This window comes from Camarhynchus parvulus, chromosome Z (assembly GCF_901933205.1).
Source record: "Camarhynchus parvulus chromosome Z, STF_HiC, whole genome shotgun sequence".
Taxonomy (NCBI): Eukaryota; Metazoa; Chordata; class Aves; order Passeriformes; family Thraupidae; genus Camarhynchus; species Camarhynchus parvulus.
The window spans coordinates 52,946,270-52,972,452 of NC_044601.1; the positions used below are offsets into that span (position 1 = coordinate 52,946,270).

Consider the following 26,183-nt stretch of genomic DNA (forward strand, 5'->3'; position numbering starts at 1 on the left):
CCATTCAGCTCACTTTCAGGTATACAATTAAGTCTTTACTCTTTTTGCATAATATATAGCAGTAAAATTACAGTCTAAAAATTAACAGTATTTCTCTAAGTAGATATTTAAGTAAATAGTTTTGCAAAGATATTCATATGAAGAACGACAGCCCACTTTTCCACAATGAGAGATTTCCTAGTATTGCCTAGTTAGTTCTGATTCTCACTAACTTGGGTACTATGGCTCCTATCCTGTAAGCAGATTTAGAAGTATTTTCTCCCTGGATTTAGTGGGAAGACTGTACAAGACATAGTGCTCAGCACTGTGTGCTAAACAGCAAGCCATGAGAAGCCTGTCAGCTTGTTCAGCTGTGCAAAATGTAATGACCATGCTCTTTTCTCTGGGCACCCAATGATATGCATCTGTGTAGCATAAATCCAATGAAAAAGAAACTTTATGGAAATCTAGAACTGTTAGTGACTGCTTACCTCCTACAGCTTCTATGAGCCTGGGAAAATTCTTGGATGTAAGGCACCAAGCTTGTTCTAAAGCAAACTTTTCCACAAGAGACAGCAGAAGTGTATTTGTATCAGTCAAAGCTAAAAACATTCTACTAGATGCAACACATGGCTCCATCCTTCTCTTCATCCTTTCTCCATAAAAAAAGATGTATTTTCACCAAGTTGTGGGTGTAACCACTGACCTAAGTTCCAACTGCAATAACAAATAGCTGATACAGAGGCAACAAGTGCACATCTCAAACTTTTATTGAAGAGCTATTTAACAGATCCTTAAATCATCTTAACACAAGATGCAAACTTTTTAACTGACATGCTACAAAAAAAAGGAACAGTTTACGTGAACCCTTACATAAAGCTCCTTCCCAAACTGGGTCTTCACAAAATTATCTTCTCATGCAACATTTCACTTACAGTAAAACACAGTACAAACTAGTCTGGTATAAAAGCAGTTTAATCCCATGACTCAACTTCTCTTGCAGAACAGTCCATCTTTACTTCTCTTGCATTCATGTTGCCTCTGCCTCTGTAATTCTAGGAAACACAACAGGTGTTTAGAATTTAGTTTAGAATTATTAACACTTGCAATCATTTAATGGTAAGTAACCACAAAACAATTTTAGCTTTCTGCATGCACCTATCTCCATGTAGTCTGAACACTCAGGAAGTTTTCATCATTAATCTCTATACATACGGATTTTTTTACCCTGGTGTGAAATTACTGCAGTTTAGCCAACCTCAGATTTTATCACATGTGGGAATAACACTTCCCACAGTTCACATTTCAACTTCTTTTCATACCCAACACAAATCAGTTCATACAATCGTGGGAAAAAACTTCCTTTTCCACTACATACTACAGAATGATTGTCTGCATTACCTTCCCAGTAATGCAAATCCTTTTCCTTTGGAAAAAAAATAAAGCTCAGTAATCTCTAAGACTGCCTCAAAACAATAACGTAAGATTCTTCAACGGATTCCTCTTTCAAATTCATTATTTGATTATCAAATGGACTGATCATGAAAAATGGGGCTAATTACAAATGAAGAATTTCTGTCAGACTGACACGTGAAGGTCTCATAATTATAACCTCACGTTCTTCAACTCAAGAAGCTGGTGCACTGTATGTATGTGATACTAAAAGTAGTATTCCCAAAGTAAGCCAACGGATTTCACACAAAAATCTATTCTGTTCTGGACAAAGAGTCACAGTCAAATTTGATTACTCCAAGGTTGTGAAGGCCTGTGATGGACTTGGACCTAGAAATTATGGATTTCATGAAATGCTGGGAGACACTAAACTAAGGCTGGAGACATGCATTTGGAAGCAACCTAGTGAGATCCACCTCTGAAAGTAATCTAGTGAAAAAGCAAAAATAAAGTGTCCTTGAACTAGAATATACAACAAAGAGCCACTGAGTCAAGAATAACTCTGCAAGAAAAGGTTTGTACAAACATACACAACAGCTGTAATGTGAGGCTGTGAGTTTGAGAAGGAAGCAACATTTGTGTACCTGACATCTCATGCAGTCCCCCACCCTCAGAAAAATTACTCAGATCCAGTAAAGGGACTAGCCAGCCAGGTAAAAACACCCAAACCATCCAAAGCTTTCAATCACACCCATATGGGAAAAGATAATGAAAGGAAGGTTAGAGCTTGAAGTGAAGCTTCAGACATTGTGTAAGCACTGAGAACAGTTATTTCTACTATGGTCTCAAAGGAAATACATTTGTAACATTTGGAAGCAATTGATCTGTGATAAAAGTTCTTATGGAATCAAGATATGAAGGAAAGGCTTTCAATTTCAAATAGGAGAAAGCACAGAATCTAAAATTACCAACAGCAAGAGACTAGAAAGCTTCTCCCCACCACAGACATCAAGAATTTTGACACAGACCAGACCAGGGCATTTACCTAACTATAACTAACTGAAGTTTTCAGTCAACTGAACTGCTTGATGAGGTGATTCATAACAAGCAGTAACTGTATAATCAGGAACTATATGCTCCCACTGTACACCTGTAGCACAGACACTTCTGAACTACAGCTTTTGTTAATGTTTGCATGAATGTTTTCTTCAGAGGAATCCTGACTTTATAGATCAAGACTGCAGCACCTATTAAGGGGACACACTGTAACAGCCCAAGTCAAGCAACTTGTCTGAAATTAGTTTCAGTAATATTGAATTATTTGAAGATGCACAACTAAGAAAAGGGACACAATTACAGTCAGAACAGTTTCATTACTCTGGATATATACCACTAAATACAGTTTTCAATTGTCTCAGACAAAGTTCTAATAGCCAAGACTTTCCATTAATTTCCAGACCTACCTTTTGGGTATTAACTGGGAGTCGCCCTCCTTCAGTCTCAAAAGCAACTTCTGTCAACCAAACAGGAACTTCCTGCTGAGCCTATGCAATTAGGAAAACCAATTCAGAGACTTTGCTTTACCAATTCAGATCAAGAGTTCCATAACTGTACCAAAAATGTCACAGTTGTTCAGTACATTCAAGTGAAATCTTAAAGAAAATAAAAGGTTTAGCACCAAGATCTGAAACTTACATCTGAAAGCACTTTAATTAGAGGTTGTGCAAGATGACCATCTGAATTGTTATCAAAGAAGCTAACCGCTTTCCCTGTATTTCCACAACGACCAGTTCGCCCAATTCGGTGTACATACTCTTCAATGGTGGAAGGAAGATCAAAATTAATGACATGCTGAACATTTTCAATGTCCAGACCTCTTGCTGCCACTGAGGTTGCCACAAGAACTGGACATTTTCCAGAACGAAAATCCCAAAGTGCTATTTCTCTTTCTCTCTGTTCTCTATCTCTAGAAAGAAAACAAGGTTGAGAATGGATTATCTCTAAAATTCACAGTATTATTCAAGATATAATTTAAATGCCATGTTTCACGGAAAGAAACTCTTGGGCGGGGGAGAAGGGACAATGGATGCAAAACAAAAAAAAAGCCCCAAATAACTCATATGCTGCCCTGTTTCAGTTTTCTCATTTTTTAACTGAAGAGCAGCAAGGAAAAGCAACTGTTTCAAACTTAAGTCTCTAGAGAAATGGACGTTTTTTAAAAGAACTGGAGATAATTATGCATCAAACCCACTACCTCTTAAAAAAATCCACTTGCTTAATTGATTAAAATTTCCTACAGCTTTGTAGCAGGGAGCCAGAGTATCAAAAACAAAGTTTACGCAGACCCCTGCACAGGCCATTTTTCAGATATACTAAAAACAACTGTGGCCAGTCAACAGTACAGAATTTGTCTTCTGTTTATCATCGAAACAAGGAAACTAGATTTCCTCTGGTGTTTCCATGTTTGAAGAATATTTACAAATTATCCAGTATTGAACTACGGTGGATGAGAAATCATTCATGTTCTTTACTGTCCAAGTAAGAAAACAAATTAGTAAGCTAACCAGTGCTCTTCAGGATCCTAACATGGGATGTTTAGTGAAGCCTGGTATGACCACTACTCCAGAGAACAGTAACTATCGTAACTTCAAATCATAAAGGTAAAATTAATCAGAAACCAGTAACATTCATGACAGTTCCACTGAACCAGTTTTTGTACATATACCTCAATTCACACTATAGTAATTTTACAGAAATGTATTAAGAACCTGCTCCCACACAAGGGGGCTGTGGGTTAACAATTCAGGCTCGCCGGGAATGAAAAGCCAGATCTTCTGAAGAGCTATACAGCTTTCACACACCTACAAATCCAACAGCCACAGGATATACAGAAACATCCTGCATCTGCTAAGACCATTTTAGCCCTTCTTCAGCCTTGATATTGTGGTGTCTGTCAGAACACATGGCAAGCTAAACTACATAGATACGGCCAAATGTGAGTCCTCAACAAAAGTTCTTAAAAAGACACAAGTGACTTTCACTTTAAAAACACTTACCCATGGATACTAGTGGCTGGTATATTTTCTTGACAAAGAAAGCATGCAATGAAGTCTGCTTTTTTCTTTGTGTCCACAAAGACCAGAGCTCGTTCATTACCTATGTTGAACAAAAGTTTGAAGCCATTGCATTTTGAATCATGACACAATTTTCACTATTTAAGAGTAGTCTTATCTATATTGACACCAAATATTTATCTATATTAACACCCAATACAGGCACACATTTTGAATAAAGTCTCAAGTATGACTGTAATTTTTTGCTTATTCTGAGCTAATTAAATTCAATCCATCAATTTCTGTATCAATACAGAAACTGAGTGAAGACATACACATTGTTTTTCTCCTCAAGAAAATGAGAAAACAAACATTCCTCCCTGCAACATGCATGCATTTCCTTTCTACAGCATACAGCTCAAAGCAGTACATTATCCTGAGCACTGAACAGCAAGACTCCACAGACCATTTTTTGATTCCAAACTCACATTCAGTCTTCAGCATTAAAACTTAAGACACACAGACATGTATGTCTTAAGACAACAACTTAGACAACAAATATGGAAAAATCCTAGACACTAATAAAACACAGGTCCAAACGTTCACACAATAATTTAACACCCCTGTAATCATGAGATAGTATCCCCAGATGTTGAAGTATTGTAACTGATCATATAAAGTAGAAAGCCATCTAGGAAGGTTGTCTGATAGTACTTAATAGAGATGAATAATTGAAAAGGCATTAGACTAGATTCAATTACATTTACAAGTCCTTTCCAACCCAAACTAGCCTATGACTATGAAATACCCCTACACAAATACACCTAAAAACCTGCAACTCCCCAAGTTCTGCTTCAAGCTTCATCAACAGTCTTGTAAAGCACACAACAAAATCATACAGCCATAACCTTTCAAACATAATTTTAAAGTCAAACAAGTTTGATTTCTCTGGTGAACAACTGGCATTAAGTAAAGTTACCTATGCTGTGTAGAATTTCTATCAGTTTATCCCTCTTGAAATACCGAGAAACTTGAAGAATATTTTGCTGAACATCACTGCACGCTCCACCCGCACGTCCAACAACAACAAATAAAAAATCAGTTTTCAAAAATTCACAAGCTAGCCTGAAAAAGAGACAAAATTGAGCAACATGAAAAATATTAAGTAATTATTCTTGCTTTAAAAGCACATATTTTCATTTATGTTTAAGCAACATTTACAAATAATATTTTTATCCTCCATTTTGTGAGGAACAATACAAGTAGTCTCATACACATTTTTAAAAAGCCAGAAGAGTCTGCATAGTTTGGTCCAGCACACAAACCACATACTGGACTGTGTAAAGTGTGACCAGCAGGTCAAGGGATTCTACTCTGCCTTTTTAAGACCTCAACTGGAGTACTGCATCCCATTGTGGCATCTTCAGCAGAAGACAGACATATCAGAGAAGATTCAGAGAGGCCACAATGATGATCAGAAGACTGTACCCCCTTCTCCCCTGAAGATAAACACAGAGTTGAGGAGTGGAGATTATTAGGCCTGGAATGACCTTATCGCAGCCTTCCAGTACACCTAGAGAGGGTTTACAAAAAAGACAGAGAAACTTTCTACAGAGGCTGACAGGACAAGTACAGGCTGGACACAGAATGAACCCCAACTAGACCTGGAGGGAAAGACCTGGGGGTGCTGGTGGATGAGGGGCAGGACATGACCCAGCAAGGTGCACTTGCAGCCCAGAAAGCCAACTGTGCCCTGGACTACATCCAAAGCAATGTGGTTGGCAGGGGCAGGAAGGCAGTTCTGCCCCTCTGATCTGATATTGTGAGACCCAACCGCACTTGTGTTCAGCTCTGGGGTCCCCAGTATAAGAAACATGTGGACCTGTTGGAATGAGTTGATGGAGGCCACTAACCTGGTAACACACTGGAGCACCTCTCTCCTTTGAAGACAGACTGCAAGAGGTGGGGTTGTTCAGCCTGGGGAAGCAAAGGCCTCAGGGAGACCCTGGAGCAGCCTTCTAGGGTAAGCAGCTATACAGTACTTAGTTGCTAGCTTTCATTAAACCACAGCCTTTTAGTGGGAAATATAAAGCCTCAAACGCTAAATTCAAGCTCTCCAGTCAACTAGAAAAATGCATAGTTCCCTCAACTCACGTGTACAGAAAGAGCTTCAACTATCAGATCAAAGGTCTATGTAATAGTAGAAACAAGTTCAGGTGTAAAACCAAATGTTATGTTAAAACTGAATCTGATTATATTCACTTAACAGAAATGCAGGATGATCTGAACCCAAGAGGTCCAAAGAAAGCACCTCTGTGTCCAACACTACCAAAATATTATACAGTTTAAAGTTCTCCTGGTAGCACAGTATGGGGAAATCATTATCTTTCCTGACTTCAGCACCAGAAAAGCATCAAATCCAGGAATGAACTTACTCCAGGAAACAAGGGTTTTCACATTCTAAAATGTGAACTTTACCTTTAGGCATTTCAGTTTCAAAAGGTTACAAGAATGACAGGGGCAAAAGAAAACTGCCTCAAAGTTGCACCAGGGGAGGTTTAGACCAGCTATTAGGAAAAAAAAATCTTCCCTGAAAGAGTTTTCAAGCAATGGACCAGGGCAGCCTAGAAGGCAGTGGCATCACCACCCCAGAAGGTACTTAAACGATGCACATATGCAGTACTTGGGGCATTGGTTTAGTGGTTCACTTGTTGGGTTAATGGTTAGACTTAGTCAGCTCATGGGTCTATTCCAGCCTAAATGCTTCTAGGACTCTAATGTTATTATGCACTTCCAAACCATGATCCAAGCACTCATGTTTTCAAAGTCTTCCACCAGCACTTGTAAATCCTGCAGGACTGACAGTAGAAAGGTAGGTCTGATGGATTTTTTTCATTTAACAGAAGCAGACAGCAAATATCTTCAACAAGGAGTTCAAGGAATCTCTTTTCAGTCGCTGGTAGTTACAGTACTCTTGATTCATCCCCCAGTATGCAAGAAAAATACATAGCAAAAGCATCAGCAAAACCACTACGATAAAAACAGACCTAAAAGGGACCCAGATTCTTCTTTCAAACCCAAACCGTGAGTGCATCAGAGCACACTGTGTATGTCACAGGAAGATATGCACACCTGGTCTTTTCCCAGGATATGCTGGCAAGTAAGACCACACTCTTGAAGAAACAGGTAAACACAAGGAATGAACACAAACTATAGTTGTGTACAGTATCATCTGAATGCCTGATTACCAGCTAAGTAAACAAAGTCATTTTTAGTTCACTACAAGATTACTCTTCCACACAAAGAACCCTATGAAAAAAGTCTGGACAAGGAACCAAAGCCACAACACATGAGTCCTGCTTTAAGAAAGGTGATACATTTCCACATCAGTGGTCAGAACTACCTGACTGAATGGGAGAAAGCAGTTCATTGCCCTCTTTCATTCAGGACAGCAAATTACTCAGAAGTATTTTCTCCCTGCCTCAAAAAAGATCTTTCAGACTTTTTGAAACCAAAGGAAATTGTCAGGATTTGACTCACTGAATTACCAACACTCTTAACAGTATCCCTACCGCAGAATTCATCAAAATTATTTGCAGCGCTGTGACTGAAGTTTGGAGAGTTTTCTGATTTAACAGTGAATTTTAGATGTTGATGTCTCAAAAAGCAGAAGAAATATTAAGAAGTTTCCATCTGCTCAGAATTAGTTGTTTTGTTCTGTTACTCAGCAACCATACCATCTGTTGAAGACTGTTCCCTTAAGGGAGAGGAACTTTGAAGTTAATGAGTAGTAAACATGCTAAGATGTATTATAAACCCATCTGTAGAAGCTTTGAAACTACTGAAAATAAATACCAACTATCTACATAAGAATTGAGTACTATGAACACTGTTAAGTTGAGCAATAATTGCTATGTCTCATTAGTCAAAGATGGTGTTACCAGCAACATCACTGGTTTTCAGCTTGCAGAGATGCAGTGGGGGAGGAATAAGAAACCAACCGGGGGAACATGAGGACTTCTGCAGAAGTAGAATTTAAAAGCATTCAGAACACTTTTCTAAATTGCTTAGGAGTCCCCACCTAAATTAAGCAGTTGATGTTTTAGAGTATCTGATTAAATTAAGCAATAAATATTAATATCATAGCTTCCAGTATTTTCAAGCTTTTAAAAATAAGGAGCGCTCTTAACTCTTCAGATATTTAGTTCTATACATCTTTAGATTTATTTCTATTTTTATTCTACTCACCTCTGAACTTCTTCAGGGAAAGTGGCACTAAACATTAGTGTTTGGCGTTTCTCTTTTTGCGGCATGTCTGGGAAAGATACCAACTTCTTCATATCTGCACCAAAACCCATATCAAGCATGCGGTCTGCTTCATCTAGCACCAAATATTTCACATTATGCAAACCAATCTGCAAGTATTTCAGTCAAAGAAAAATATTATTGGCTCACTGATAGTATGCACTTGCAAAATACCCTAACTGCAAAATCCACCTTTTACTTATTTCTTTCAAGTTAATAAAAAGTGAAAGTTATCATGGTTTGTTTACATCTCAACCTCTACTTAGCCTTTTAATCTGCACAAATTCACACACCAGTGCTTCAGAACTTGGTTCAGCAGTGCAAACACAGAGCTTAGAGACCAACTATAATTCAGTCCATCTCTTTTGAAATTATGCCTTGAGTTTTAGAAAGGTTCTCTTATAACCCTCAAAGATTCTCAAAAACTTTTTTTATTTTTCTGAAAAATAATTACACCAGAAAGCATTAGTAATACTATTACAACTTCACCGCTGCTGAAGAAGACTATCACTTTTGACTAAAAGCCTAACAACTGCAGAAAACTGATCTCCAGTTTACTACCAAGTGTTTTTCCAAACTTTGTTTGTTCAGTGAATATCCCTGAGTCACCACACTAACATGTAAAATTTTAATATGAATTTATAATGACTGGGGAAAATAAAAATTCAAATACAGTACTATATTGCTTTTTGTATTTTAGATCAGTATGAAAATATAGTGTGAGACAGATAAAAAGCCACCGCAGCAAAACAAACAGGACATCAAGTGAAGATCTATTACAGAACATGCCACAAGAACTACGTGAAAGTGTTCCAGGTATTTAAGCTATAAAATTTTATTGCCATGACCACTGCAGCCACTTTGATTTAGACTGATATTATCCAGTCACTGAAAGTAACTGAAGAGATCTAGACTCAGGCTACTCTCCTTCAAAAACTTCACGGAATTCAGACAGTCTAAGATAAACCTCACTTGTATTTCAGTGCCTGTACAAAGGCATACTGATTGAGCCACTAAAAACCAATCTCTTTTCTATTAATTTATAAGAACAAAAAAAATAGTATTTTGTCTTTTAGTTAAGGTTATTTAGGGAATTCAGATGAAGTGTTAAGATGTTACCTTTCCTCTTCCAATGATGTCTAGAAGCCTTCCTGGAGTGGCACACAGTATATTACAGCCTTGCTTTACCTGACGAATCGAATAGTCTGTTTGTGTACCTCCATAGACCACAACAGGCCTTATACAAGTTCTATAATGTAGAAAAAGGTTTGGATTAATTATATAAGTATGCAAACAGTATTGTTTCATGAAAGTTCATATAAAATAATCAGATCTACCACAAATCAGTTTAAGAGTGGTTTAACTCCTTCAGCATACAGCTCAATCCAAAAACCAGAAACCCACTCAGAGTAAGCTTACAGTTCCCCACATACTACATAACAGTGGCTGCCCAAGTGGATTGCTAGGAACAAACATTTGATTTTGTCTGCATTCTCCCCTCTCTTCAACTGAGACCTACTAACAATAACAGTCAAAAGAGCATTAAGACTTTGTCCCCCTTTATACAGCATCCTCAGAAAAAGCAGAACCACCACTAAATATGCCTCTAGAGCTTCAGAAGGCATGTCTGCAGACCTTAAAAGGGACAAAATAATAAATACACACGTGGCATCTTTGTAAAGCAGCTAATCACACTGGCCATACACAGTGTGTGACTCAAGGATTAGACAGCAAATCCACCCAAAGATTATACTACTCTGTGCTCTTCCCACCGTGCTTTTTGGTTAGATCAAGTAGATACTCTTCTATAGAAAACCACTTCTCTGAGCAACAAGTACCTTATGCAGCTCTAAATCATGTTTACAAGCTCATCTTTATAATCTTCTGCTAAGATCTTTACATGTACACAATGAGAATTCTCACACACAAATTCAAATGGTCTTTTGCTGAAGATACTAATTCAGTTTCATACACAACAATGGTAATCAGATAAATGTGGTAAATTTTTACCAAAGTTAAACACAAATTTTCAGAAAGCTTTCGTCAAGAATAGACATTCCCTCTGGAATCCCACAATTTCAGTATTTATCCGTCATTAGTATACATACATATTTCATATTCCTATTTGCAAATAAATCAAAGAGCCTAAGATTATGAATCTCAACTGATCAATATGCAAGCTCTTCTTTAGACACTACAGATTCACATACTGATACTGTTTAACTCATTCTCATTTTTACTACAAGTCAGCTGTAAGAGAAACTTTCTAGATTCAAGTATTGTTTTATGATGAAATCATCTGTATCTAGTTTAAAAACAGCATAATGAACAGAATCAGCTACAAAGTTGTTATATAACAGTTTTAGAGATTAAGAAGCTGTTCTTAAGAACCTATTTAGTAAGTAGATACGCAAACATGATCATTCTTCCTGAAGGCAGAGAGCCTCCAAGTGTAAGTTTGCTTGAAAAAAAGCAAGTATGGTTTATCCCACCAGATTCTGCAGCGATGATGCTCTGCATTTCACCTCCAAACAGTAACAAACCATTATATAACATAGATTTAATTCTCTTCTGTACACTGGTAAAACCTATTACTTAGTAAAAACATTCATGACAAATCTAGTACAAATGCACTCTCACACAAAATTCAAGGACTTAGTGAGAAGTTTAGATCTCTTGTTCTGTTTTGAAAGCTCAAAGAGTTTTTTTGAGCTCTGACATGTCTAAGACCAGAAACACCAGGAGTAGGAGTAATTAGAAACCATCACTGGAAATTAATTAAAGCCCATAACATTCACTTCCATTTTGCCAAGATGAAAGTAAAGCAAATATAAATTACTTAAGACAAGCTAAGAAGTTTCTTCATATTGAATATATCTAGCACAGGTAGCTCAGTGTGCAGCTGCAGTGCAAACTGCAGACTGACCTCTGGGTGGCAAGAAATCGCTGGAGCCCATGCAAAAGACCATGAATCAGTGCTGACCCTTTACTTAACAAAAGGCACATGCACCTGCATCACTAGCCAGGTCACCTGACGCTCAGACTCTGCAGGAGCAAATAACTTAGTAAAAAGACCTCAAAATATTAGGTACATAAACTGTGAGCATATAAAAAAGCCCTGTGATTCCAGGGTTCCCTTCAGGAGACACTCTGAGCTGTTACACGTTGCTGCAAAACAATGAAATTACTTGAAGTAAACAGAGGTCTGAGATTCTACTACGGGAAACCTGGGGTCACGTCAGTGAGGAAACCTCATCTGACTCTCCAAGTGGTGTGTGTACGAAGTTAAGTTGGGCACCAAGCAGCTCACTAGAGCCACCTGCTGCAAAGGGAATCTGGTCCCAACAGTTGAAGTCCCTGGTGGTGTTGGAGTGACTGCTGGAGTGGCTCCTGAAAGGTCAGACAGGAAAACTTTCTTAGCAAGTCTTCTAAGAAACTTCACTTTTCTCACCAGTGATAAGCTGAATTACTTATGTCCTCTTCAAGGCAGAGTAAGCCTTCCATCCACCCACCCCAGTATCAGAAAGATTAGGCACTTAAATCCCTAGTTGTACAGCAAGAAACCCACTAAACTGTACTATAATCTGAAATCATTATCATCTAAACTCAAGTATTTTTAATTTGATGGGCACAAAAAAAATTTTCAAGTATTTATGAAAAAAATAAACCACTGCTGATTCAAGCGAAGTAATTGTCAATACCAGGCAAGAGTGCACAAGCTTACCCATACACGAATTTTCTTGCTTCTCGGAAGATCTGAACTATCAGTTCTCTAGTTGGAGCAGTAATAATACATTCCGGTTCTTGCTGCTCTTTAAAGCTACTGGCAGTTACACCATCCCTCATCATTTGGGCCACAACTGGTACAAGAAATGCTGCCTGGGGAAAAAAACAAACCACAGCAGTATTTGCACTGTTTAACCTTAAAAGCTTCCCATAAAAATCTGTGTATCAATCTTAAAGCTTGAATGATACTATACACAATGATCAAGAACATCAGACTGCAGAAGGATTGACCTGAATGCACAAGAGAACATTGAACCTTGTTAACCAGTATGAAAGTAGATCTCTGGATCTTCACAGTCTAGTAACACAGGAACACAATCATGCAGTGGCTAACTTTCCATACAGTTCCATACATTGATTATATACCCTGATAATTAAGTAAACCAAGACCAAAACCTACTAGAACGGCAGATGAGTTTGCAACACAGCTACACCACACCAGCACGCTTATTTCCACATAAGACTAGATAGCCACAAACCTGCATCTGCATAAAAACATTCAGAATATTTAGAGCACAGACTCTGGATGTTTCCCCTTCTGCAAACAGAACAGGTCTTTCAAAAGAACTAGCAAGCTACCTTAAAACAAAACTAGGATTCCACACTAAATTAAATAGCAAAAAGCTACATTCATAACCAAACATCCACATCCACCAGCTGTCAGTTGCTATGCTTGGGTATATTAGTTTAAAAAGCTGAGACAATTTTCAGCTTAGTATCAACTCTCAGCACTGTTCCATGATTAAAACCAAATCACCTAAAACCAAGACAGGTGCACATCAGATTTCATCAAACCAAGTATGACAAACCTGCACACCACAGTTACACTCAGGTGTAAGTTAAAAAAAAAACACACACACACAAAACTCATCCACACATCACAGAAAAATAAAGAAACAAACAAACATGCACACAAAACAAAAACAGTTTCTAGGACTGCCTGCCTATACTTCTGAATCCACAGCTGTATCTCTGAAGGCTGGCCTGCTGTACCAAGATACTAGTTTAGTAAAATAAAGAATAAAGGCCAAAATGTGACAATCCTATCATCATTCACATCTGTACCTGATACCTGCCACTGCTGTGCAAGTGAAATTACTGGACAACAAGCAGTCAAGCATGTGAGATGTGGAAGAGTGAGGCATCCCTCTGAAAGCTCATGATCAAATACTGTCAGTAGAATAAATACTGCACAAAATGCTTACAGTTTTTCCTGATCCTGTCTGGGCACATGCCATTAAATCCCGTCCCGCCAGTATAATAGGAATGCTGTACTTCTGCACTGGAGTAGGTTTAGAGTACCCAGCTTTAGCAATGTTCACAGTTAAAGTATGACACATGTTAGTGTCTGCAAAACTCTGTAAGAGAAAATTATTAATAGTTATTACACAATCATAGAACGCAGAAAGTTTAAAACCCAAAATGCTTACTGTATGATAGAGACATCCAAATACTTAAGAACGTTAACTATAGAGGTAGTCTCACCAGTCATTTACACTGCCAAGGCTCCTAAAGGTAAAAGCCCCAAAGGTCTCACGAATCTGCTCATGCTAGCAATTCAAGTAACATTGTCTGCAAGACAGCGAATGTTATGAATGCTTTCAGCTGGTCTTACTAGTTTTAACAAAGAATTGCTCAGAAGTCGTATACCTAGATTCAAGCAAGTAAAATCACGTAGCATGCTATGAAAAAAAACCCGAAATCTGTAATTTTATTTCATGTAGGAGTTACACATGGTCTCTGTACTAAAACCAGCAAGGGTATCTAAAACCAGCAAGGGTAGCCAGGACCAAAAAGCAACACAGGTGACAAAAATCAGTTTAACTTCAGTGAGACCACCTTTCTCAAGATGTATGGGGAGAACACCTCTGCATCTTCTCTTTCAACACAGGTACTACTAACCCCTCTCCACTTCTCTCCTCATTCTTTTCCCTAAAAAGAGCTTTTTACTTTTTAAACTGGCCACCAATTATAGATAAACTAAGTAATATGTTAAACAATGAACTGCAAGCACAGAGAACAGGGCTAAAAATTACTTTTAAAAAAACCCTCTGTCTAAACACATACTACTCCAACAGATGTTCATTTACATTTTTGAAGATCCCTCAGTAATTGACTTCAATAAGGTAATTATATCAGCCTGCCCAGAAACTGTTGCCAAAGACCTCTTTCTTTCAATATCTAAACTGGTATTCTTCCACAATTTAATGACTGTTCTTCCTATATATCCAGAATTACTTTCTCTGGACCACTTAGGTAGTTTGTTAGTTACTGTGAATTCAAATTTTTATCTTTCAAATGGGGAGCACCTCCTTCCAACATCACACTATCTGCAAGATTTGATATTTTTTATTGCAGCTATTTTCATTAGCTGCAAATATTGAACCCACTACACATCACTGTAAATCATGCTTCACGTAAACTGTGATAATAAGCAGTTCACTAACCATTAATGCTGCTGGAGGGTCCAGTCCTGACACTTCAACAACGTTTTCATCATACTTGTCAAAATTCATTCCTGTCTGGTAATGTGCAAAGATGCCTTGTTCATCATCAGGTGGAGAAGGGGGCACATAAGTCACCTTTGGACCTTAAGAACATAACCACTTAAGTTCACAAACAATATAAGGAGAAGTTAAAATAAAACTATTTTAAGTATGAAGCTACTGAAGTTAAGTTCAGTGAGATGTCATGTGGATTTCCCTCCATTTTTTCCATTTTCACCTCCATATGAAGTCAGACTTGTAAAGCATTCATGTCTCACACTCACTCAAGGACCCCACTTTCAAGAGGTACTCAGAAAAATTAAATTAGGCTCTTCTTCATCCAGACAGACACACACTCTTAGAACACAAGGAAGGACATGCTTCCCACACAACAAATTACTCTTTCTGAAGAACTCTCTTTCCACATGAAATTCCCTACAGATGGATGCAACTGTTGTTTATCAGTGCCCAGAACAGCTTTTAACACACTAATACTTTACACTATAGTCATGAAAAAGGAATTCTGTGTTAAGGACGCAGTTAAATCCACTATAAGCACTAGCACATTGCCTCTATAAAGACTTCAATTCCTAAAAATCATTATTTTAACTAAAAATCTGAAAACATGAGTTGAACTGAGTCAAACAGAGGCAAATCAATTGTTCTTCAGATATTAAGTATCACTTCTGGACACATATACTAACCACTGGATCACAGAATGGTTTGAGTTGGAAGGAACCTTGAAGATCATCCATTTCCAACCCCCATGCCACAGGATGGACATCATCTTCCCCTACACCACACTAGTCAAAGCCCAACTGAATGTGGCCTTGAACACTTCTAGGGATAAGACATCCACAAGCTCTCTGGTCAACCTGTTCCAACGCTTCACTGCAGCTCACCCTCTGACTAAAGAGCCATTTAGCCATCTTTTCTACAATGAAGTTTTTTACAGTTATCACACAAAATGTTCTTACATGGAGAATATCAGCCATCCACTGACCATTACACTGGTTTAATCCCATTCCTAGTTTGAATTATGGTACTTCTGTGAATAATATATTACTATGCTCTAGGTAGGACAACATATGTAGCCAGGTACAGTAGCATCAGTGGCAGAAGAATACAGCAGGACTACGGGGGAAAAATCCCTAGCAAACAACAAAAAACCCCCCAAAATTAAAACAAAGTTAAATCAGGAGTAAGTGGCCTGTCAGAGCTATATACCTTACTTTTCAGCACTGACAATAAAATATTTCCTCTTACAGAGGGTGGAAGGGTAGAAGTCTAGATCAATTCTTTCAAAACTTAGCAAGTTTTTTAAGGCTTACTTGCACCTTTGGGGTCAGCACCTCCACTTCACTGTGCATTAACTGAACCAGCCTCAGCATGACAAAGAAAAAGATTACAACATAACACTACAACTTTGAAAAGCCAGTAACTAAAATTCAAATGAATTCAAAATTCATGTTACAAACGTGTCTTTCCAGGCACACAACCAAGATATCCACCATTTGCAGAAAGTTCTTAATAGGAAGAAAAATTAGGGACGGTATCTGCCAGAATTAAGAAGGAACTGCTTTGTCATTGATCACCAATGAGGAAACCCATACAGCTCACCCCTGCCACTAAAAAGCCTCACCCGCATCATCTGTGTGTATTCCTCTTTCTCTAGAATCACGAGTTCCAGACTGAGGTATGTCCCTTTGCCTACCTCTACCACCTGTAAGTAACAGATACGTAGCACATAGGGGTATAAAATTAGTATCGTGAAATACTAAAATTGAAGCCAGTACTATTTACTCCAACAAATCCGCAGAGCAACGGTCCCAACAACTTCTTCATTAACTCCAACCTGTATTGCATACAATATTTTATATTGTCCCAACCTACACTGTATTATACCCAGTAATACTCATTTTTTAAAGAGATCACTCCTATTCCACAGCACAGATGAAGAACAGAACGAGCAGTAGGAGTTCTCAGGGAACAAAAAAACCCAGGAAGATCACGAAACATACACTACAAACTACTCAGTATGAAAAAAACACCAAACCATCAAGCTTATCCTCACCTTGTCCAAAGCCACCACGAAATCCTTTAAACCCTCTGTTTTGTGTACTAGCACCATCTACAGCATTGCGTTCTTGAAAACCTGCAACAATACAGCACAGCACACAGTAACTCAACTTTGCTCACTTGTGCATCGGCACATCAAGTGCCTTTCACCTGAATGAAGAAATCACTTCAACACTTTCACTCTTGACTGCTCACTCTCAGGGAACAAGCAAAGCCAGAAAGAAAGGCCAGTGAATGCTGCCATCATACAAACCATACAACTTAACGCTCACCTTGTCCAAATCCTTTAAACCCTGTGTTTTGTGGAATGCCATCTTCTTCATTTCCTTCTTGAAAACCTGCAGCACAGCATAGCACACAATCACTGATGTTTGCCTAATTCTAATGTGCAGGTCAAGCCCCTTATTTTTGGTAATTGTTCTTCTCAGTCCTTATTGTATTCATATAAAAAGTACAATATAACAAAGGGATTCTCCTAAATATCTGAAAAATAAAGATACTTTTTTGCTAGAAAGGATTCAGCTGTTCTATCATAATGTAAAAATAAAGAGCATCATCTTGTTCAGGAACCATGAACTTCTCCTAGCACAGCACCTGTGGCTTCCTCTCCACCAATGCCTGGTGTATACCAGCGCCTCAGTCAGTCTGGTTTTTCCACATCAACAAATAAAAACTACATCTTAAAGGCTGACATATAAGAGACAGTATCTAAGTATCCATAAATACAAGAGACATTAAATATTGTTTGCAAGTTACTTCATAATTCCTACTAGAGAGTCTACAGCAAAACGGCTTGTCATCAACGCCCTCCATCAATGTGCTGCTGTCCTGCTTAGTCAAGTCTAGCATTCCCCTACCACAACAGGCTTCAGTCAAAAAATTGGGAAAATTAATTTTTTTGAAAGAATAGAAACTGTGCTGGTTTTGTAAAAAATGAACTTGTTTTTTAACAGAAATTAATTGCTATCAAGTATTAAAGATGCTGTTTTATGTCCTCAATGACTATTACCACAATGCCTCTGCAACACTTACTAAAAATCATTATTTGAACCAAATATAGTCAAATCAATTGTTCTTCAGATACTAAGGAGCACTTCTGAAAATGCATAGAAATGATAGAACGGTTTGGGTTGGAAGGGATCTTAAAGCTCACCTAGTTACAACCTCCCTGCTATGGGCAGGGCTGCCACCCACTAAATCAGATTGCTCAAAGTCCCAGTCAAGCTAAAAATCAGCTACAGTCCCACAACTCACCAATGAGGAAATCTGTACAGTTCACCCCCACTACTAAGAAGTCTCATCTGCACCATCTGCAGGAGTTCCTCTCTCTCTAAAGCTGAGAGTTCCAGACTCAGGTATACCTCTTTGTCCATCTTTGGGACCTCTAACATACAGGTGCATATAGAGTATAAAGTTACAGAAATCACAGAGTCAGCTAGGTTGGAAAAGACCTTTGAGGTCATCAAGTTTCACCTATGAGTGAACACAACCTCATCAACAAAACCATGGCACTGAGTGCCAGGTCCAGGTTTTTCCTAAACACCTCCAGGGACAGTAACTCCACCACCTCCCTGGCAGCTCATTTCAATGCTTAATCACTCTTTCTGTGAAGAACTTCTTTGTGATGTCCTGCCTAAACCTCCTCTGGTGCAGCTTAAGACTATTTCCTCTTGTCTAGTCACTAGTTGCCTGGGAAAACAGGCTGATGCCCACCTGGTTGTAACCTCCTTTCAGGCAGTTGTAGAGAGTGATAAGGTCTCCCCTAAGCCTCCTTTTCTCTAGCCTTAACACACCCAGCTGCCTCCACTGCTCCCTATAGGACCTATGCTCCAGACCCTTCATCAGCCCTGTTGCCCCTCCTTGGACTTGCACCAGCATCTCAAGGTCCTTCCTAAACTGAGGAAACTGGGCCAATACTCAAGGTGCAGGCTAACCAGAACCAAGTATGAGGGACAATCACAGCCCTGGCTCTCCTGGCCACCCTATTGCTGATCCAGACCAGGATGCCACTGGCATTCTTGACCACATTGGTTGATGTCTAGCTGGCTGCTCAGTACCCCAGGTCTCTTTCTGCCCGTCTGCTGTCCAGCCACTTTGCCTCATCCTGTAGTGCTGCAGGGCACTGTTGTGACTCAAGGGCAGGACCCAGCACCTGGACTTGTGAAGCATTTCACTAGATTCAGCCCATCAATCCAGCCTGTTTGGGTCCCTCTGCAGAGCCTTCCTGCACTCCAGCAGATCAACATACACACCCAACTTAGTGTCATCTGCAAATTTGCTAACAGTAGATTAATCTCCTCATCCTGATCATCAGTAAAGATATTAAACAGGACTGGGCCAAACACAGATCCTGGGGGACACAACAAGTGACTGACTGCTCACCAACTGGATGCAGCACCATTCACAACTCTCTGGGTCCACCTGTCTAGCCAGTTCTTAATCCAGCACATGACACAAGCCATAAACTGACAGCTTTTCCAGGTATATGCTATGGAAGATGGTGTCAAAGGCTTTGCTAAAGTCCCAGCAGACAACATCCACAGCATTCCCCTCATCCACTAGGTGGGTCACTTGGTCACAAAAGGAGATCACATCGGTCAGGCAGGACATGCCACTCCAAAATCCACACTGGCTGGGTCTGATACCTTGGCCATACTGTATGTGCCATGTGATCACACTCAAGATGATCTGTTCCATAATCTTGCTGGGCATCAAGGGAAGACTGACAGGCCTGTAGTTCCCCAGATGTGACAAGAAGCTGTCCTCCATACACTCCAAGAACCTCCTAGATTCTGTCTTCTCCACTGTGTTGAGCTCCCAGCAGATTATTTGGTAGGTTAAAATCTCTTAGGTGAACAAGGGTTTAAAGATCTTGAAATATCCTCCAGCTGCTTACACAGTAATTCATCCATCTCTGCCTCCTAGTTAGGTGGTCTGCAAAACACCCACCACGGTGTCAGCCTTGTTGGCCCTTTGCAGATCCTTGCCCATAGGCACACAGTCTTATTATCATTAATCATACATTCTGTAGTGTTGAGACCCTCTCTAAAATACAAAGTGACCCCTCCACCTCTTCTCCCTTCTGAAGAGCAAGTAGACATCCACTGCAACACTCTAGTTGGGTAAGTCATCCCACCACATTTCCATGATGGCTGCTATGTCACAGTTTTCGTCCTGTACAACGTCTTTCAGCTCCTCTTGTTACCAAAGCTGTATGCATCTGTGTGCATGCACTTCAGCTGGGCTGGTTTCACTGCTGACTCTGGCTTATCACCCTCAGCCTCCTCTCTAGAAAGCCTGGTTTCATCTGCTTCCCCCTTCAAACCTGTTTCAAAGCCCCTTCAATCAGCCCTGCCAACTCTGGCCTAGAATCCTTGTTAGACAGATGTGTGACTCAAACACATCTGCTGCTGTGAAAATTGCCCCATGATCATAAAAATGAAAATTTGCTGATAGCACCAGCCCTTAAGCCAGTTACTGATAATGTGGGTTCTCCTATTCCTTTTATCATTCATCTCTGCTACTGAAGGAACAGAGCCGAACATCACCTGTGCTCCTGTCCCATGAACCAGTTAAGCCAGACCCTTGAAGTCCTCTTAAAATGCACTGGTGCCCTTCTATCAACCTCATCACTGCAGACTTGGACAACCAGCAGTGGGTAATAATCAGAGGGCTGAACAGGTTAACAGTCTCCTGGTGATATCCTGTAGCTGGGCCCCAGGGACGCAGCAGAGCCACCTTCTGGGGTGGGTCCAGTCAACAGACAGGGCCTTCAGTTCCCTTTAGAAAGGAGTCACCTACTATAACCATCCTTCCTTTCTTCTCAAGACCTGAGGCTGTGATCCATCTGACAGAGTAAGTACAACTGCAGGACCCTCCCGACGGATTTTTTTCTTTTGTATCATCTGTCTGACCCTCTAGGGTCAGGCAGATGATACAAAAGAAGAAAAATCTAGGGTCTCATACCTAATCTGTAAGAGCACCTGGGAAAGCAGAGGGGGCTGGCAGGGACCTCTTTATTCCCCTCCATCTACCAGGTCTCCTCCTCCTGCCTAGCAGCAAGAGGGGCAGAGCTTCTCCTACAGTTGGAAGGGTGTTACGCCCCCAGTCTATTTCTCTTTTGCTTCCTCTAATACTCCTCAGGCCCTTCCACCTCTTAAGCTCTGCCCTCAGACAGAGTAAATCACACACCTGCTTACACCATAGACAGAGGTTTTTTTGCACCATCCTCTGGTACTAACACCAGGCTCAGACACCTCCTGCAGCCAGTGGCCAGGATACCTGCTTCCCTCTTGGTAGAGTTCCATCTAGGTTAGCAAACCCTTGCTGGTGGCAGCAACAGCAATAGCTTTTGACCACTTGTAAATCAGTACTGGATCTAGTAAACAGGGAGTGGGTGGAACATCAACAAAAAAAAAGACAGCTGAAATATCACACCAACCTAACACACAACCCATCACCAGGACAATGGCTGTGCCCCACCTGCACTAACTGCCACACAAACTGACACACCACAGGTCCCTGTTGTGCCACACCCTCACTGCCCTGCCATGCCCATTTCCCCACACCTGTTACTTATCATACTACACTCTCTCTGAGGGGCCACACCTCAGTTCGCCCACTCCTGGTCACTAGTGCCACTAGAGCATTTTAAATCACGTGCAAGTGGCCTAAACACTGCCCCTCACTCCCCTGAATGGCTGGCATGGATGGGGGGTAGCTGCTTGATCAGCTCTTCTAAATCACACACTAGTATCGTCAAATGCTACAACTAAAGCCAGCTATTTGCTCCAACAGAGAAATCTGCAAAGAAACAGCCTGCAGAGAAACAGTCCCAACAACTTCTTCATTAACTCAACTTATACTGTATTATACCCAGTAATACTCATTTTTAAAAAAGACTATTCCTATTCCACAACACAGCTGAAGAACAGAACTAACAGCAGGAGTTCTCAATTCCCCATACTAGTTCTCAGGGAACAAAAAAACCCAGGAAGATCACCAAACATACAGTGTACCCATACAAACCACTAAGCATGAAAAAAACACCAAACCATCAAGCTTATTCTCTGTTGCAGTGTGTTCAGTGTTCAATGGTTCGTTCCAATTCCCCTTTTTCATATTCTGTTAATAGTTCCGCCCAAGTTCTCCTTCCCGCGCTTCCCAAGGTTCAGTACCTGTCAGACGTTCAGCTACTATGACAATTAATTGGTTCCCCTTGGTTCTCCCTGCACCCCTCCCCAGTTTCCATGACAATTGGTTTTCTCCCCCCAGTGCCCTGCCAATCACTTTCCAACCCTGCATTTTTCTCTGGAACCTTCTCCTCAGAGCTTGGAGTGATTGGTTCAGAGGCTGGGTTCCTTCCTTCACTTAGTTTCTGTTGGTTTTCCCTTTATGTCATTCATATGTACCTGTAATTTGATTTGTCTGAGGACAGGTCCCTTTAAAACCCACCTGCCCCTCGGTGCCCTTTTCCTGTTGCACCCCATTGGATTACAATAAACCAGGACTTCGCTATAGATTAAGGGACGCTTCTTATTCTTGTTGGCCACAGCGGACTCCAAGGCTGTCCAAAGGAGACTGCTCTCCACTATAACATGGGGGCTCTCCTTAGGCACTGCCCCTTGAGCCAAGTGCTCCCGCGGGTGGGGCAGTGCCCCAGCAGACTGCTAGCAGTGCTGCTTGCTAGCCAGGACACTTGTCAGCAAGGCAAGTGCTGCTGCAATTCTCACCTTGTCCAAAGCCACCACGAAATCCTTTAAACCTTCTGTTTTGTGTACTAGCACCATCTACAGCGTTGCGTTCTTGAAAACCTGCAACAATACAGCACAGCACATAGTACCTCATTTTGCTCACTTTTGCATCGGCACATCAAGTGCCTTTCATCTGGATGAAGAAAATCACTTCAACACTTTCACTCCTGACTACTCATTCTCAGGCAACAAGAAAATCTGGAAAGAAAGGCCAGTGTATGCTGCCATCAAACAAACCAGTCAATGCAACAAACTTACCACGTCCAAAGGCACCACGAAATCCTTTAAACCCTCGGTTTTGTGTAACAGCATCTTCTCCATTTCCTGCTTGAAAACCTGCAGGCACAACATAACAAAGTAACTCAGTTTGCTCAATTTTGCATGTACAGATCAAATGCCATTTATCTGGATGAAGAACAGAAGCCATTTTACTGATTTCACCTTTGTACTGGTAGTTCTCAGGGAGAAAAAAAAAAATCAGGAAGGTCACCAAACATACACTGTACCCATACAAACCACTCAGTACGAAAAAACACCAAACCATCAAACTTACTGTCACCTTGTCCAAAGCCACCATGAAATCCTTCAAACCCTCTGTTTTGTGTACTAGCACCATCTACAGCATTGCGTTCTTGAAAACCTGCAACAATACAGCACAGCACACAATAACTCACATTGCTCGCCTGTGCATCGGCACATCAAGTGCCTTTCTCCTGAATGAAGAAAAGAAATCACTTCAACACTTTCACTCTTGACTGCTCACTCTCAGGGAACAAGCAAAGCCAGAAAGAAAGGCCAGTGAATGCTGCCATCATACAAACCATACAACTTAACGCTCACCTTGTCCAAATCCTTTAAACCCTGTGTTTTGTGGAATGGCATCTTCTTCATTTCCTTCTTGAAAACCTGCAGCACAGCATAGCACACAATCACTGATGTTTGCCTAATTCTAATGTGCAGGTCAAGCCCCTTATTTTTGGTAATTGTTCTTCTCAGTCCTTGTTTAATGATTTCACAAGAACTTCAATATACAACTGAGTGACTTGCCTAAACATGAGAAAAATGAAGACAGGATGTACTTTTTGCCAAGAAGCCTGACAGGAAACAATACTGCTCTCCTGTACAATTTCAAGAAGTAAAGCAAACATTGCGTCATTAAGTATTTGACTTTACATGAGTATATGCTAATCAAGCCTCAAACTTCAACTCTTCAGTAATCACACAGATCAATTAAGACTTCTGGTTCAAGGGCAACTGACAGCATTTGTCCCTTCACAGTTTTCTTAACTAGTCCTATAAAGTGGCAATGCCAGTTGCTGCCTGCTGTGAAGTGAGGACTTGAAAACACGTCTTTCAGATTTGCAGAGTTCTATTTTTTTATTACTCAGAGCTGCCTATTCAGTCAGCAGTAAGTATGTAGTGTATTTTTTATTTCTAATGCCCTTCCTTAGTCACTCTTCTGAGGAGAAAATAAATAAACATATGCATATGCATAAACGTAAGTCATATGCATAACCAAGGTATTCCTCATTTTAGATTTAAGTTTCAGGTGTTATCCAAGGTCCAAACAATCAGCTTAGATCATCATTTACTCCTTAGTCCTTATTTTTCAGCTGAACACCTGTTCTATCATATTGTAATGACAAAGAGCATCATCTGGTACAGGACACCATGAAGTTCTCCTAGCACAGCTTCTGTGGCTTCTTTGCCACCAAAGCTTGGTGTGTATATCAGTATGTCAGTCAGTTTGGTTTTTCCACATCAGTTAGAGATATAAAAATTATATCTTAAGGGCTCATATACAAGTGATAGCATTCCAAGTATCCATAAACACAACAGATCTTAAATACAGCTTACCAGTTACTTCATATTTGCTGCTGGAGAGCCCACAGCAAAACTGCCCAGCACCAACTAAGCCTAGCATTCACCCACCATAACACGGCTCAACAAAAAGGATGCAGAAATGGTACAGAATTTTTTCAAAGAACCAACTGTGCTATGTTTGCCTGGGATAGAGTTAATTTCCTTCACAGCAGCTGGCACAGGGCTGTGCCCTGGATTTGCTGGAAACAGTACTGATAATAAAGGCACATTTTTAGTTAGTGCTGAGCAGTGCTCACACTGAATTGGGGCCTTTTCTGCTCCTCACCCCACCACACCAGCAAGAGGGGGTGAGGGAGCACAAGACAGAATGGGACAGAGCCAGGAGAGCTGATCCCACCCCATGTGGCATCAAGCTTAGCATATAAATGCAGGGAAAGAAGGAGGAAGAGGAGGGCATTTGGAGTGATGGCATTTGACTTCCCAAGCCATGGTCATGCATGACAGAGCTCTACTTTCATGGAGCTGAACCTGCCTGCTGATTGAAAGTGGTGAATGGCAAAATTTAATGTATCATACACAATTAGCCATTAGAAATACAATCACTACTGGAAGTTACCTTTGGCTGCAAAATTTCTTCCTTTATCAAAACTACTCACTGGCTGATGCTGTGAGTTCACAAATTCATCAGTACCTATAATTAAAAAAATAATTAAGTTAAAATTCAAAGCTATCTTTGACTCATTAGTAGTTATATGTTACTGTATAATTGCAGTAAATAAGGAAGCACTGACAGTCAAAAATAAAGCCTATTCATTATGTTACCTATATAATTTGATGCTACTATTCCATGGGGATACCATGAAAACATCACAATAATATTGTACTTTCCTTTAATCCTGTACAATGCTCAAGGGACCAACTCTTCCAAACATCAGTAAAGTCAAAACTGCCTTTCACATACCAAATGAGTCCACACTTGAATTAAAGACAGGCGAGGTGTCATTTGGTCTCTCAAGCAAGCTAACCTGCAGAAAGAGAAAAGGCACAACAACATGACGACTTTCGGCCTAACAAAGCATGTAAATACAAACACAGCTACTAAGTCATGCACTGGAAAGAAGTTGCCTTCTGCATCTTCTGAAAGATGCATTTCACACTAAACAGCATACTGGTCACATCCGAAAGTTACCAAAAATCACACTATACAGAGCCGACATGTCAAACTCACTTAAGCACACAACAATCTCTAGTATCTGAACAAAACAGCAGCAAGTAAATTGCTAGTGCAGAGAAAAAAACTCCTCTTTGGTAACAGTGAACTCCTATGGCTGCCTACCATATTTCCAAACATCCCAAGAACAGGGAACGCCACTGCCTAGCATCCACTCAACCTGCAGGGACACGGGTTGGAGGAAGGAAAAGAAACAAACGTAGTCCACCGCCACAGCTACCCCTCCCACTCATACCTTCTCAAGGGATGTGAGTAACGCCTCATCCCCTATCTCCGCATTCCAGTCTTCCTCCAT

General features: G+C 40.2%; 1 protein-coding gene across 1 annotated transcript; it reads right to left on the minus strand.

Moving 5' to 3' along the window:
- Window positions 1-953: 953 nt before the first annotated feature.
- On the minus strand, window positions 954-26,183 carry DDX4 (DEAD-box helicase 4). The gene is made up of 16 exons (XM_030968692.1): window positions 26,124-26,183; window positions 25,619-25,682; window positions 25,274-25,348; window positions 23,674-23,739; window positions 23,387-23,473; window positions 16,644-16,724; window positions 14,963-15,105; window positions 13,721-13,873; window positions 12,454-12,608; window positions 9,849-9,978; window positions 8,673-8,839; window positions 5,404-5,549; window positions 4,428-4,527; window positions 3,067-3,337; window positions 2,835-2,915; window positions 954-1,034 (listed from the first exon to the last, which is right to left on the minus strand). Exons 1-16 carry the CDS (start codon window positions 26,181-26,183, stop codon window positions 954-956), a joined length of 1,860 nt encoding a protein of 619 aa, XP_030824552.1.